This window comes from Chelon labrosus (assembly GCF_963514085.1).
Source record: "Chelon labrosus genome assembly, chromosome: 12".
In the NCBI taxonomy this organism is placed as follows: domain Eukaryota; kingdom Metazoa; phylum Chordata; class Actinopteri; order Mugiliformes; family Mugilidae; genus Chelon; species Chelon labrosus.
The window spans coordinates 27,329,127-27,343,831 of NC_140345.1; the positions used below are offsets into that span (position 1 = coordinate 27,329,127).

The following is a 14,705-nucleotide window of genomic DNA, read 5'->3' on the forward strand; positions in this document are numbered from 1 at the left end:
TGGAGGGATGATGGGTGGATGGAGGGATAGATGGATGGAGGGATGATAGATGGGTGGATGGATGGAGGGATGATAGATGGGTGGATGATGGGTGGATGGAGGGATGATAGATGGATGGAGGGATGATGGGTGGATGGAGGGATGATAGATGGGTGGATGGATGATAGATGGGTGGAAGATGGGTGGATGGAGGGATGATAGATGGATGGAGGGATGATAGATGGGTGGATGATGGGTGGATGGAGGGATGATAGATGGATGGAGGGATGGAGGGATGATGGGTGGATGGATGGATGGATAAATAAATGGCTGGATGGATGGGTGAGTAGATGGATGGATGGATGATAGATAATTGTTGGATGGATAAATGGATGTATGGATATATAGATGGACACAAGTACAAATATAAGATTGATTCTCTATAAGATAATATAAAATACATCTGCATGCTCTGACGGTTTCAATCTCTTAAGTCAAAAATCTCCCAGTAAAAATCCTAAAAGTTCATTTTTAGAGGCTGTTGTTTGTAGAACAGGTGTTCCTATTATTTTGTCGAGCTCATCAGGGTCAGTGGTCTAAGCTGAAGAACAGAAACTTCTCTCTGACACCGTTTCACTCGTCTCCCTAATGTTTGGTTTTTAACGCTGTGCTGGAATAAGAGGTGACTGATGAGGAGAGAGAAACCTGTTGAGATATTCAGTTAAGCCTCGAGATGTTTTTCTTCTTCTGTTACAAAAAAAAAGAAGAGTGAGTAGAAAAGAGGCCGAGCGCCTCGCTGAGTGAAAAATGGTGAAATGTGCAGTAAGTGCACGGCTGAGCGGAGCAGGAAGGTCAGAGTGACTGGAGTTGACGTGGAGGTCGGGCGTAGCTGCAGACCAAACACATGACACACGTGATCTATCCAACATGTTTTATTCAGAGTCTGTTTGTTGTTGTTGTTGTTTTTAATTGACAGGTAAAGAGATGAGACTTGAAATACAGTTGAAGTGCTTCTTTTTCTTTTCATCCTCTCAACAACAGTTATAAATACGTCGACTGACACAGCACTGGAACTCAGACGTCTTGTCGTGATCAGCAGGAAGTGTGGACAGCATTTAAAAAAAATAAAAATAAATACAACACGACGCACAACAGTGTGAACACAGAGGGAGAATTAAAAATAAAATAAAACACATTTAGGGTTGAAAGCGACTGTTTCCTCCAGCGACCGTTTTCTCATCTGCAGTCAGCAGCTAGTCTTTGTTCTTCTAAATCTGGAGCCTTTATTAGCTGCTCACAAACAAACAAAACATCTGTTCTCAACTCTAAATCTGCACTTTTCAGGAAACTCTAAAATTATTTGGAACTTTATCTGACATTTAAATTAAATTTCAGTTTTCAGAATCATTGATAATTTGCCTTTTATTTTGCAGGAAGTTGTTCTGGAGTCTCTCCGTTTGGGAACAGATGCAAAGATCTGGCGGGCCAATCAGATCGCAGTGGGCGGGGCTTATTAATGTGACCGTGGACAGAAAAGTAAGTACAAAAAAAAAAATGATGTCATACACGTCAGTCATCCCGATACACGTCATCTGAGAGCTGTAGAGCTCAATTAGTTTGATTGTTGGACGAACCGATTATGAGTTTCTGCAGGAACTCGTCTTTTTAGTCAAATTTTTTAAATCCAGTGTCTTTTACTGTCACGTTATTTATACTCTTGTGATGCATTTTGCGCCCTCTGGACACCTTCATGGCAAAAATGTGCAAGTGCAAAAAAAACAGCCATAAAATCCTCATACATCAATATTTTTTACAGCTTTTCTGCACACTTGGGGTCGTCACACAGCTCTGTAACGTAAATGACAAATTTACAAGAATTTCATGCATCGACCTTCAGCAGGAAAATGGTTGAATCTGATCAAATACAGTAAAATTATCACTATGTCTCTTGCTAACATTACAGAATACGTGTTTTTTAAAAAAATGTGGTTTGAATGGAAGTCAATGGGGCATTTTTAGCCACAAAGGTAGTATCTGGCTCTATATAAATAACAGTAATGTAAACAAATCAATTTCTATTGCTTTGACATATCTACTGTTCATTTTCCATAAAATGATTCAGTTTTTGTGTTTTGTTTAGTTTTTTAGTGTAAAAAAAAAAACAATTATGTTTTTTATGGGGTTAAAATCCTGAAAACTATTGAAATGTTGGTAGTTTTGAGCAGGTTTAAAGTTGTTTAAGTGATTTATGAGGGAAAAAGCAGGAAAAATATCAATGTATGAGGATTTTATGGCAGTTGTGCGTGTACATTTTTGCCACGAAGGTAGTAAATGTGAGGAGGGCATGAGGGTTAAACACGCCCCATAACGAAATCCAGATTGAGTGTTATGTCTTAACGCAATTTAAATAGTTATCGATGCTACAAAAACAAATAAAATTGTCTTTTTTCTTTCTAGTAACTTGACTGATCCCAGAGAGGGCAGCTCATTTGCAGCGGACCCTACACGCCTCCTCTACAATCGCAGGGTAAGACTTTTAAAATGAAGATAAATTAAAAAAACAAGCCGGGGGGAAAAATAATTTGAAGTGAAGACAAAACGTCATAAATTAAATCAGACACTAATCTGTCACCAGGAACGCTTCTGAAGCTACTGTTACTCTGACGTCAGTATCGTCCTCAGACGTCTCTTAAAGTTGATCTAAGTGGAAACTCTTGAGCCGAACGTCCGAACGTCTCGGCTAAGATGAAACACGACCTTTATAGAACGATTAACATCATGAAGTACGAGATTTAAAAACAAAACCGTTTAGTCTTTATTATTTTTCAGCCCAGAGCGTTTTCTCATCAGTTTAAATAACAGTTTGGATTTAAAGAAGCTAAACTTTTCTCTTTTGTTACTGGTTTATTCTGGTTAAAGTCCTCACATATGAAAACACGTCCAAGCTGCTGTAGGTGCGCGGCGTCAGCGTCCGCTCCTGCTTCCTGTTCGTGCGCTAGCTGAGTCGGTCTGGATCGGTCACATTCTGCCGTTTGTCTCGACGCGTTGAAGGAAAAAAACTAAACTCTGCGGCCGCTCACTCCCTCCTGACAAAGCTCGTTAACACGCAGACAAGTGAAACTCACATGGTCATATATCTTTTATAAAATAAATCTTATCTTTCCAAGTATACAATAATAATAAAATGATGCACTCTGCAGAAAAAAGGTAACAGGAAACTCCATATATACACACAGTATACTATTTTGGCAGACGAGAACGTAGGACGAGTTCAGTTTTGTAAACAGCTCTTTACTCTCATTCGCGACGTTTCCTTCTTCTTCCGTTTCCTTCTTGGTCCTGTTACATTCGTTGCTTCAGGAAATTGTGCTTTAAGAAAATCTCTTCCAACAATCCGAGGCCTGTTCTCCGCTGAGTAGAGGTGCACCGTCTCCGAACAGTAGGTCAATGTCTTAAACAGTCTGGTGGCTTCGCTCAGCTCCCAACCCAGGAGGACAAACAGACCCGTCGCCCCGGGGCGACCGGCGGAGACGCTGGAGTGACTTTAAGACGCTGGAGCGAAAATAGAAACTAAGACTGTTGTGAAGTGAACTCACGGCTGGAAAAGATGATTACAAGGCAGAAGTCTGGGAGGTTGTGGATGTGCTTGTGATACAGGAATGTACTCGGAATGTGGAAGAACACTGGTGAGTGTGGAGCAATGACTCCTGGGTAATGAGGGGGGGCGGGCTGGGTTTGAGCTCAGGAGGCAGGAACAGATGGACGTCTGATTACAGGTGCCAGCAGAGGAGGTCTTTAGTTGTCCTCGTCGCTGAGCTCCTCCTCCGCCATGGCCTTCTCAGGAATGGCCTCCAGGCTGCGTCTCCCTCTGGCCTCCGAGGAGCTGGAGGAGCCTCCGCCCCCCGCTGATCCTCCACCTTTACTCAGGTTACAGGTGAGCACGGAGTAGTGGATCTGCTTCAGGTTCTCCTGGACTTCATTTCTGGCGTGTTTCAGTAGGTCGGCCTGGCCCTGGGGACAGATGGACGGGTTAGAGACAAGGGAGACACCTTTAACCTGCAGACTGAATCACTGTAAAGAAATACAGAAGGCCCATGTCCATTCTCTGATGAGTCACCACAAGAGGGACCTACACAATATGAGGAAGGTGGTCATAATGTTATGCCTGATGGGTCAAGATTTTGCTAGCAGAAGCTCTGTGGTGTCAGTTAGTGTGGACAAAGAGAGCTTTAACTCCCTGTGGGTGATCAAACTAACGGCACGTTTGTTGAACAAACACCTTAGAGCAGGGGCGTCAAAGTTTAGGTGAGGTAACATATTATAATAAATAAATAAATATATAAAACAACTCAACAAATGTTTGCTTTTGTTTTAGAGCACAGAAGCACATTATGAAATGGTTTAAAATGAATAAACTCCTTTTCCACAACATTTTATGAACAACTTTTCTTAAACATCATTTCAGCTCTGTGTGTTCTGTTGTGTTGTGTTGTGTTCTCTCTGACGTTGCTCTACTTTACATATTCAGACAGCCCTGCCTTAAACTGTTGAATAAGTAGCTGCTGAATTCTGTAAACTCAGATATGAGTGATGTGGAGATCTTCACTGGAGGCTCTGAATCACTGGTGGATGAACCCAGAAGATAAAGTTATGAGAGGACAGATGAAGATAAATGTTCATCTTAAGCTCTGGAATAAATGACGTGATACTGACTTCTAGAAATGATGCAGTGAAAAGAAAAAGATGCTGGTGGGATTCCAGCTGAATCCTGATACAAGATTTTTTTTTTTTTTTTTTTTGCATATTTTGTAAATAAACTAGATTTCCTGTCCCTTTGATTCATAAAGACTTTTTATTATTTTGTCTTCTCCTAGACTGAAAGACAAACCAAGTGTCATTAGAACGGGCGTTGACGTATTCGTCTCAGCTTCATGGAGTTGAATTAGTTTACAACTAGATGTCTCTGATTGGTTAGAGGAAACTGAAACACGCCCCATAATGAAATCTACACGGATTCATTAAGAAGAGAATTAAGTCTGACGACACCAGGCTGGAATACGACGCATTAAGAAAAGAAATATACGTGACTCCAATCTATTACTGAAGGGTTTTCATTTTATTTTAGATAGAACAGTAAAGTCTTGTTTATTGTGGCGGAAAATAAATAACAGTAAAGAAAAAGTAAAGTGGCTCTTAGCAGTGAATAGATCTGGTTTGGCTACAGGCTTGACCCTGATACCGACCGGTGACATCTCTACTACTAGTTCATCTCTGCTAACCCGAGTACTACCAGACCCTGACGGGACGCGTCACAGCTCACCTTCAGGATGGTGATGTTCCACGTGAAGCTCTCCACCGCCTTGTGCAGCTTTCGTCCCTTCAGCCCTTCCTTCACGGCCAGGTCGTGGAGATTCTCGTGAAATCCCATCGCTGACAGAGAGAGAGAGAGAAAAGAAGAAGAAGAAGAGAATGAGCATCAAGTCAGCGTCTGTGTTTGAGGCTGGTCCGTGAGACAGAAGAGCAGCTGATGTGTGACAGTAGACTGGAAGCCGTTTCTTGTTGTCACTGTGAGGAAACACGTTGGAGCAAAGAGGCTGACGCGTACTGTCAACATCTCACATCCTGCTGCAGCAGAGAGCCTCAGTCTGTGTCCCCCCCCCCTCGCTGGACATCCAGAGGGTGAGGACAGAGAGACACCAGGTGTGATTCCTCCGAGCACATTTAGAGGACGACCAGGGAGTTAGACTGAACAGGTGAAGAGAGGAGACACTGGGGACACCTGCCATGAATATTAAAGGTGCTCTGATCAGAGTCTTTGCAGACGATCGTGGGAAGTGTTGAAGCGTGAGGTCTGTCTGAAGCTGCTGCAAAAACATTCTTACTGACTCACTTCTATGCAGGACGCTGGAGTGTGTCACTATAAATCACTGTAATGTGTTTATTTAATACTGAACATGGAGGGTTGATAGAAAATAGCTCAATGTACACAGAGTAGAACAAATGAACAGTCCTCTTCTACAACATGAGCTGCAGAGCTGAAGACGTTTGAGGGACAACTTGCTCTGACATGTGATGAGACATGGCTGCTGACGCCAGCATGCAAGGAATCAGTTTGGGGGGGGGGGGGCCCTCTACCGGGACGTCACTAAGCGGGCTACGTACAGTTACGCTTGAGTATATTTGTTGCACCCTTCCAAATTTTCTACATTTCTGCATAAAAATGACTCCGTGTTCCTGAACAGATAAGACTTTAATTTGACCTTTAAACTAACTTCAACCTCACAGATACGTGATATTGTCTCGTAACAGACACAACATGTGTTAGGAAATGAGCGTGTAGTAGTAGTGGAGGGAATGTGACCAGAGTGTTTGTTATTAACAGAGGAAGAGGCTGCATTCATTTCCCTGTCTGATGGGAACTGTTAGTCGTCTATATCCTTGAGTGAAATGTGAGTACGTGGGGGTGAACCACAGTGACACATCCCTACGAGGTGCTGATGGGATGGCGGGGGACAGGAGGGAGGACACACACACACAAAACAAAAATAGGGAAACCACAAAAAGGCAAATGAAGTCAAACGAAGAGAAGAAAAACAAAAAGCCGAGCTGAGGGAAGCAGCGGTGAGGCAGGATGAGAGGGGAACCAGAGGAAGGCAGACGGACGTGACGCTCCTTCACTGTGGATTAGCATCAAGGCTTCCAAAACAGAGGAGGGATTTGTCTCCCGAGGAGCTTTCCCACCTCCTCCTCCTCCTCTTCTTCGTCTTCTCCCCCCTCCCCCCTTTTGCATGACTGGGTCTGACCGAGGACATGTTTAATGTTGAGCTGGCCTTCCTTCCAGTGACGCTGCAGCAACAGGCAGCCCCCGCGACTCCTGCTACGCACATAACACACCTCTGCACTGGAAAACTCCTTCTGAGAACACGCTCCTGCTCCGAGCTCGGGAAATCGGCCTCAGCCTCCCTGTTGCCATGGAAACATATTATGCACGTGATAGAGAGAGAGGGAGAGGGGGAAAGAGAGAGAGAGGGAGAGAGACCCCCTCAGTGTGAAATCACCACAATATGTGCTGCTGGGCTGTTTCTCCAGCCTCTCAGCTGAGGATGGGAGTCTGTCTCTGGACCTGAGGCGTGAACAGAACCTCCAACCAGTGACACATTTCACCGACAGCTCTGACACGTTTCTCCTCTTTGAACCCGACATCACAGCTCTGCTCCTAACTCCCACGGCGCTCTTGTTTTTTTTCCTCGTCTGCCGTTCTGACCGCTTCTAAAATGACGTCCCTCCTCTATTTCAGGTCACTAACTACAGAGCTGCTGCCGCCGCCGTGCACGTGAACCATGACGGTGCTGAAGAAGGTGCACAGCTTCCTCTGTCCCACACACACACACACACACACACACACACACACACACACACACACACTTAACCCACACCGCAGGTTGCCTAGCAACGCTTTATGGAGTCTGGCAGAGGCAAGAAAGGGGGGGGAGCTCATTCTTAGCAGAGCATTTCAGCCTCTGATGTGTGTGCAGTAATGCTGCAAGACGGCAGCTGTGCAGCCGAGGCCGCCTCGCTGCGTGAAACCAGCGGAGTAGGAAGTGGCAGATCAGAGCGCGATCTGATCGATTATTCCTTCAAACGAGGAGCGATGATCGTAACCTCCAGAACCACTCAGAGCCTCTTAGGAGACGAGGACGCCACAGAACCACTGCAGACCCCGACTGATTAATAATGACCAGGACTGCAATTATCAAGATGAATCAATTATTAATCTGAGGAAATGTCAGAAGGAATGTGAAGAACATGATCATTCCATTTTCTCAGAGCCCATAGATTTATTTATTTATTTATTTATTATTCCTTTCTCTGTTAACTTCCTTGTTTCAGTTTTGACAGCTTCAGTTTCTCTCAGTAGAGAAGGTGATCAATAACATCTCAACCTTATATTAATATTCAGCTTACAGCCATATCATCCTGACTACCAGTAGTTCAAACCTGAATGTCTCCCACCCACTACATGCTCCTGAATTAACTCCCTTCACTATCTACAGAGGACAGAGGACATTTTTCAATGATACCAGATGTGAAGAGGCTTTGGTACCTTCCTCTTTCTCATTAATCAAAATGTCATCCATCAGTTACATAACATCTAATAATAAAAACTTTCTTCAGTCTTCTAATTACCTTAGTCAGGAGGCTACGACCCTGAAAATAAAGAGCATCTTATATTCAAGACACTGGAGCCACAGAGGGATTATTCATCTTGTTAAATTAGTTAAACATTATTTTCATTTCTAATATTTACTCGTGAGATGAAGCAAAAAACTGTTTCACGAAACTAGATCAAAATTAAAAATGTAAAATGTATGTTTGATGATTATTTTCTGGTAAAATGATCAGAAACTGATCAATCAGGCAGTGAATAGAATATTCCTGGGTTGTCTAAACATTACTAATGTCACCTGATCAGTTTTCTGATGTTTTATTTAAAGACCAAACCACCAGAACCTTTAGGATTTGGATTTTCTATTCGAATCCATCTTCATTTGAAGGGTGATAATGATTCAGAATCAGAATCGAGGAATCTGTTGTGGTGGTTGGTCCAATAAACGTCCAGAAAAATTACAAATTCATTCAAATCCTTTTTTTTTTTTTTTTTTTAAATACACACCAATTCCTGGCAGATCTCATCAGATATCTCTCTGAGGTCTTGAGAAACTGGTTTGACACGTCAAGGTCGGTCCCCGTTCGAAGGAAATACAAAACATGATAAGCAGTGTTGTAGATTCTTTGTCCACCTCATCTCTGACGTGAAACGTTTTCCATCAGATGACGGTGCGTCAGATCTGAAAGCTGATTTGATTTAAGAAGTAAGACTTCAGAGAAGAGGGAAGCAAGATTTCTAGTGAGAGCATGCAGGATGGCATGTATCTCTGAATCGACAGATCATTTAGAAACTGAAATCTCTCTAAATGAGCCGATACAGGATTCGTGGAATAACGTCCAGATTAATCAATAATGAAAACAGTTAGGTGCAGCACTTATCTCATATATGAAGTCATTTGCTGCCTTACATAGAGACTCAACGAGCTCAGACTCGTTAGTTTTTGGGGGGACTCCACATTAAAAGCTATTCTAACGTGTATCAAACGCTCCGTAACGCTGCACTTGGCATTTAAAACACGTCCTCAGCGCTGATCTTGTTATTCTGCAGCGGGTTCAGGCGTTCAGCTGCCCTGCATTTTAATTGGACCCTATACGGGCGTCGGGTGGAGGGAAGTCACAGCCCTGGTGGAGCTACAAACACCTGACCGTGTTTTCTTCCTGGGAGGAAAGCAGCGGTTCCCCGTCTGAGCTGATGTGATGGATTATTCACAACTTCGCTCGCTGTTGCTGCTCAAACGTTCCGCTCTCCGTTAAAGGGGGAATTGGGTTTGTACTGACCCAGTTTCTACACAACAGACAGCACCACACTACACACACACACACACACACACACACACAGGCACGGATACACACAGTCAAACACCGCTGGGATAAAAAATAAATAAATAAATAAAAAAATTACATCGGTTCAGGACGGAAAATAAATCAATGTTCAAGTTCATCAGTTTGCCATCTGTTGTGTCCTACTTTACGATTGTTGGCTGATTTTGAATTAATCACACATAAAGACGCTTTGACCCACAAAGCTCCTTGTCAAGAAAAAAACAACAACAAGCTTTAATCTACTAGAGTTTAATTTGAAATAAGAGAACGATTCACTCACTCACTCACACAAGAGCCTTAAACCTGCACAAGATTTGGAAATTAGATCTTAATACACATATTGTTATATGATGAAGGAGCATTGAAGGCACCACCAGTCTACAGATCTACACCGCTTCAAGAGGCCTTTCTACCACAACCAGCCACGTGAGACGACACCTATCAAGGATGTTGTACCACGCTCTAGAGGCTGGCAATCATCTTCTTTGCCGCAGTGTTGCTGGGGCAGGTGGATCTGACAAACCAGGTAAAGCTGGTGAGGAAAGCCAGCTCCGTGGTGGGGATAGAAGAAGTGGACGGTGAAGATGAAAGGCGTCGTGAAGAACCCCTCTCACCCTCTCCATGGGCCGACGGAGCTCAGGAGGACGTTAAGCCACGGACTCATCCAGCCACCGGCCTCAAAGCCTTTAAGAGTCTCTCGCCAGCAGCCACAAGTCTGCTCAGCAGCACGCCGCCCAGTATCTCTAGCCTCAACCACCGACTGTGGTCTGATAACGGAGGCCGCTCACTGTCATCTGCCTCATCAAACAAGCCTCACACACACACACTGTTTAAACATACTGTTGTCTTTTCAGCTGATGGATACTGAATATTTCCAGATTTATTTTAGACAGATTGAACATGGTCGGTTATCTTCGGCTGCAGAGACAGGCTACTCTAAGTCTTTTTACTGTATCTCAGGTTCAGACCTTGCATTAACATCCAATCCCAAGTCTCTGTGTTCACACCTGGCATTAAAGCGCCACCACTCGAGATCTGATCTCAGTTTTGCGTTCTGTATGTAAATAAACACCAAGATGATTTGTGGAGCGGTAGAATATTGTAACAGCTGCTGCTTCTTATGGATCCCTAGCGCTGGATCAGAACCGTGAACAGCTGTTTGTGGTGTGTGTGCGTCATGACTCTTTCACTCACTGGAATCCCATTAAGTTATTATTTATTGCTCTCCAGTCTGGCATCAGTTATTCTGGCGACCTACGTGAAGCTTGTACTATAAAGTAGCTCCTTATACATCAACATGACGACTGCATCAACAATCAACCACATGTAGAGAAGGTTTTTTTTTTCTATGACAAAATCACAAACAGTGTTCTGATTTTGATTTATTCGTTATTTATTGAGTTAACAGCTACAAGGACAGAGTATTTTAAAAGGGTTATTGCTGATTACTGCTGCTGATCATTTATATAAACAGTAATTGTGTTGTTTTCTCTGAATGAATGAAGCAAGATTTTGCTGATGCAGGAGCAGCCCTGTTCAGTAGATGGTCTTAAATGTGACCCAGGACTCATTGCCTCGTTCTCTCTCTCTTTTCTGTATCTACCGCCGGCCTTAGGCAGATGGGTCCCTCCATATGAGCTTAAGGTTCTGCTCAAGGCTTCTTCCTGTTAAAAGGGAGTTTTTCCTGCCACTTGCTCTGGGGCGTTCCGACCGGACTTTGTAAAGTGTCTTGAGACAATTTGTATTGTTATTGAAGCTATATAAATACAATTTAATTGAATTTTGTGTTCACACTACCAAAGGAATGAGGTCAAATGAGTGCTGGGTGTGTTCACACTTATAAGTAAAGCTAGACACTTGTGAGGGGATTAATGCAAGGTCTCAACGGTACTTAACTCTCATGCTGCTGCGTCACCCTGAATTTAAAGTTCAATAAAGTTATCTTATCCTACACAGATGGAGACAATGCACTTGGAAGCTGGTTTTCCAGCCACTCATCAAACCAAAAGCACCAAAAAAAGCTAAACAAGTGTGGATGAGAAAACGTTTGGGAGACACAGACTCCAGACCAGATTTCTTGTCTCTCTCAGGAGACGTGAATCAGCCCAAAACTTCACTAATCTGAGCCTAATTTAAGTGTCAACTGCCCTCGACAGAACTGATAATGAAACGCAGTTTTGTTTAAATGAGAAATTGATGAAGTAGAAAGAGATCTAATGATGTCAAGCAGACATCTCCTTCAGGCTTAAGTACTCTAAACGACTTCAAAAGAGTGATTTATAGACGTCCAGCGGAGAACGAGCAACAGGTAAAGAGCCCAACAGTTGGCAAAGCTCACTCGAGCACGTCCCTCGTAAACTACTAGAGAGTAAAAAACTAAAGCTGTACGGATCAAAGTGGGTCATTATGACTGAACGCGCAGACAAAGCATTCATTTACTACAGTAGCCATTTTAAATTGTGCGTGCTACAGTCAAATCTGAACCACAACAAGAACGGCCTTAATAAAACGATGTGAGCAGACGCTTCAAGGGACCGTTCTGATGTCAGTAAGTTAAAACACGTCTTTATCCCGGAGCCACAGACTCGTAATTGTTAAAGGCTGAAAGGTGGTTGAACTGAAAACACAAAAGAATTAAACAAAAAGGCAGCATGGAGCCTTTGATTCACATTGGTTAAAAAGACACAGTCGCCTCCTCTCTGATGTACTGAGACAACAGACAATGAATATTTTATAAGTCCTCCATCTGGAAACCAATAAAGCTGAGCCGTGGTAATGATGGTCCATCTTTGCCCCTTCCACTCTCACTAAGCGCTTCCAGCCGGCTAGCTCCGTGATAAATTAGCCCTCCGTGCTACTTAGATGGAATTCACTGCCAGAAAAAGCTGTATTATGAATCACATTAACGTCAGAATAAACAGGTTTTAGCCATAATTCTGGGATGTTGCAACAGTTGTTTCATAAAACGTCCAATATTTTCATGGACCAAAGCTAAAACAGATCCCCTCTAGAACTTTGTAATACTTGGGACAGAGGTCGCCACATTCAGACGTCTACAAACTGTTGAGGCTGAGCTTCGTTCAGGCTTCCTAATCTTTAAATCCTGTAGTAATCCCTATCTAGGCGTTTTTAAAATGATCGCATCGGTATCTGCCTTCAGTTTGTAGCTATTAACCATAAATAACAGAACACATCCCTGAGGCGTCATAATGTCTTGTTCTTCTTCAGAGTCAGTTACAGTTGGCTAGCTTCAAAGCGGCCATAAATCGAAGAAGACCCAAAATCGTGTGACTAGGCGCGTCATGTGACTGCTCTGTGGAATTACAGAGTGGAAGTCATTCAGACTGATCATTCAAACCTATTTAACGGACTTAATCCAGTTACATGTGATGTAGGAGAATACAAAGAGGAGAAGAAGAGCCTAAATCTAAAGGGGAGGACATTTAGTTTATTTATAACAGGATGGGTAATGATTGGTCACAAACAAACTTGATTGGGACATCTCTATGTTCCTGTCTCTGGATTTTGCCTTTACAACACAGTGCTGTGAAAAACCACAGAGTCTTAAGCGGTGTACGCACAGGAAGTAACTACCATCATCACCATGGCGACGAGAGACCACATATGTAAATAAAATTCAGAGAGTTTTAGTGATAATAGGAGGAAAAAAAAAAAAATAACTTGGCAGCTCCCAAGACGAACTAAGCTCAAGTGGTTCAATTAAAGCAGTGACAAATGGGAACGATTGATAAAGCTGATTGACATACGAAGCAACCGTGAAGTTCCCCAAACATTTATTTACCACAGGGAAACCACGACTTTGGTTCCTACCAATAAATTCGCTTGTAGCATCGGGTGAACCGAGATGGAGCGGCAGCGTCTATGACCGTTGTTTCTACTCAAACAGACTGGGGGACAGCAAGAAGAGCTAGCTCCGTCCATACACTGTCAATATTTTTGTGTGGCAAGTCAACTAGCAACCAACTGTCAGCTACAAAGCAATGGGCGACGAGCAAATTGCTTTATATGCTTTAACCTACCCCACAGTAGCAACATGGAGGCATTGAAGCGACTCTAGATACTTTCTGCTGCAGGACAATGAGCCCCAACACAGAGCTAGAGTGATAAGAAAACAGTCAACATCACAGTCTGGATTATTTCTTAGTTGTTTTACTAAATTTCAGGAGAGATATTTATTTAATTCAAAAAGCAGACGTGACCAGGGATGACTGTGTCCGATGTCTGTGACCTGACCTCTTACATAACAGCCTTCCTTCTGTAAAAGTGTGATTTTACACAAGCTAACCTGAACCACCCCGCCTTTTCTTGCCTTTTCCCCTTCGAGCCTACGATGTCCTCATACGTGACATTCATGTTTTTCTAACTAACAGAAACCCATCGTGCAGTTTCCCTCCTAAGTCCGTCAATATTCTTGAATCCAGCCAATCGAACTAGCTTTGAACTTTGGTTCCCAGCAAAACTGAATTACTTTTCAGATTAAGTTGAGATGTTACAACAGGCTAAAAGGCCAGGACTCGACAAACACCTGAGAGACACTTAGGAGGCTCCATCGGTTGTTGGGTGTCCTGTAGAGAAGAAGAACGGATGGACTTCTGTCTATTAGCTTTGATGTTGTCTCGCTCTGGTTCTCTCAAACGTTAGTAATTAGAATCCAGCTCAGAGGCTGTTAGTGGTGTGAATCAAACACCTCTGTCTGAATGGCAGCTTTTCAAAGGGAAACAGTGACGGGATCACACAAATGAACATGAATCAAATGGTAATTCCACTCATGCAAATAAGCACAGGCTAATTAGTTTCAGACTGGGCGATCTGTGTTCTGTGGCGTGGTTGTGAGGAAACAAAGCCTTTCACGGCTCCTCTGACTGTCTCTTACCTGCTTTCTGTGTTTGGAGAATCCTCTCATAAATCCCCTCTGAGTTCTCCAGCAGTGTCTTGCTGGTCTGGATCACCTGAATGAAAGGAGACAAATGTGTGAGTGCTTCCCTGTCCACATCAGCACAACTGGTAGTCTACAATAAAGCAGGAAGCAGCCTTCCTCTGACGGCTGACTGAGAAAAGAAGTTATTACAGGGATGTCAGTGGGCGAGGTCGCTGAGTAAAGCCAAAATTAGAGGGAAGGAGACACGAGCAATTAGGTTGTTTATTAAAAGTTACAGTAGCAGAGCCTTGTTTGAGGACAAATGTACGGGCGCCAGTCCTTCTACTTGGTTTTA

At 43.2% G+C, this 14,705-nt stretch overlaps 1 protein-coding gene across 1 annotated transcript in view; it reads right to left on the reverse strand.

Annotated features, from left to right (window-relative positions):
* Window positions 1–904: 904 nt before the first annotated feature.
* The window catches only part of plcl2 (phospholipase C like 2), a 38,361-nt gene continuing 24,560 nt past the window's right edge, over window positions 905–14,705 (reverse strand). Inside the window, exons 4-6 of the mRNA XM_084557319.1 lie at window positions 14,366–14,441; window positions 5,300–5,409; window positions 905–3,990 (exon numbers count right to left, since the gene is read on the reverse strand). Coding sequence (XP_084413445.1) covers window positions 3,775–3,990; window positions 5,300–5,409; window positions 14,366–14,441 — 402 coding nt within the window. The 3' untranslated portion in view covers window positions 905–3,774. The remainder of the gene's footprint in view (window positions 3,991–5,299; window positions 5,410–14,365; window positions 14,442–14,705) is intronic.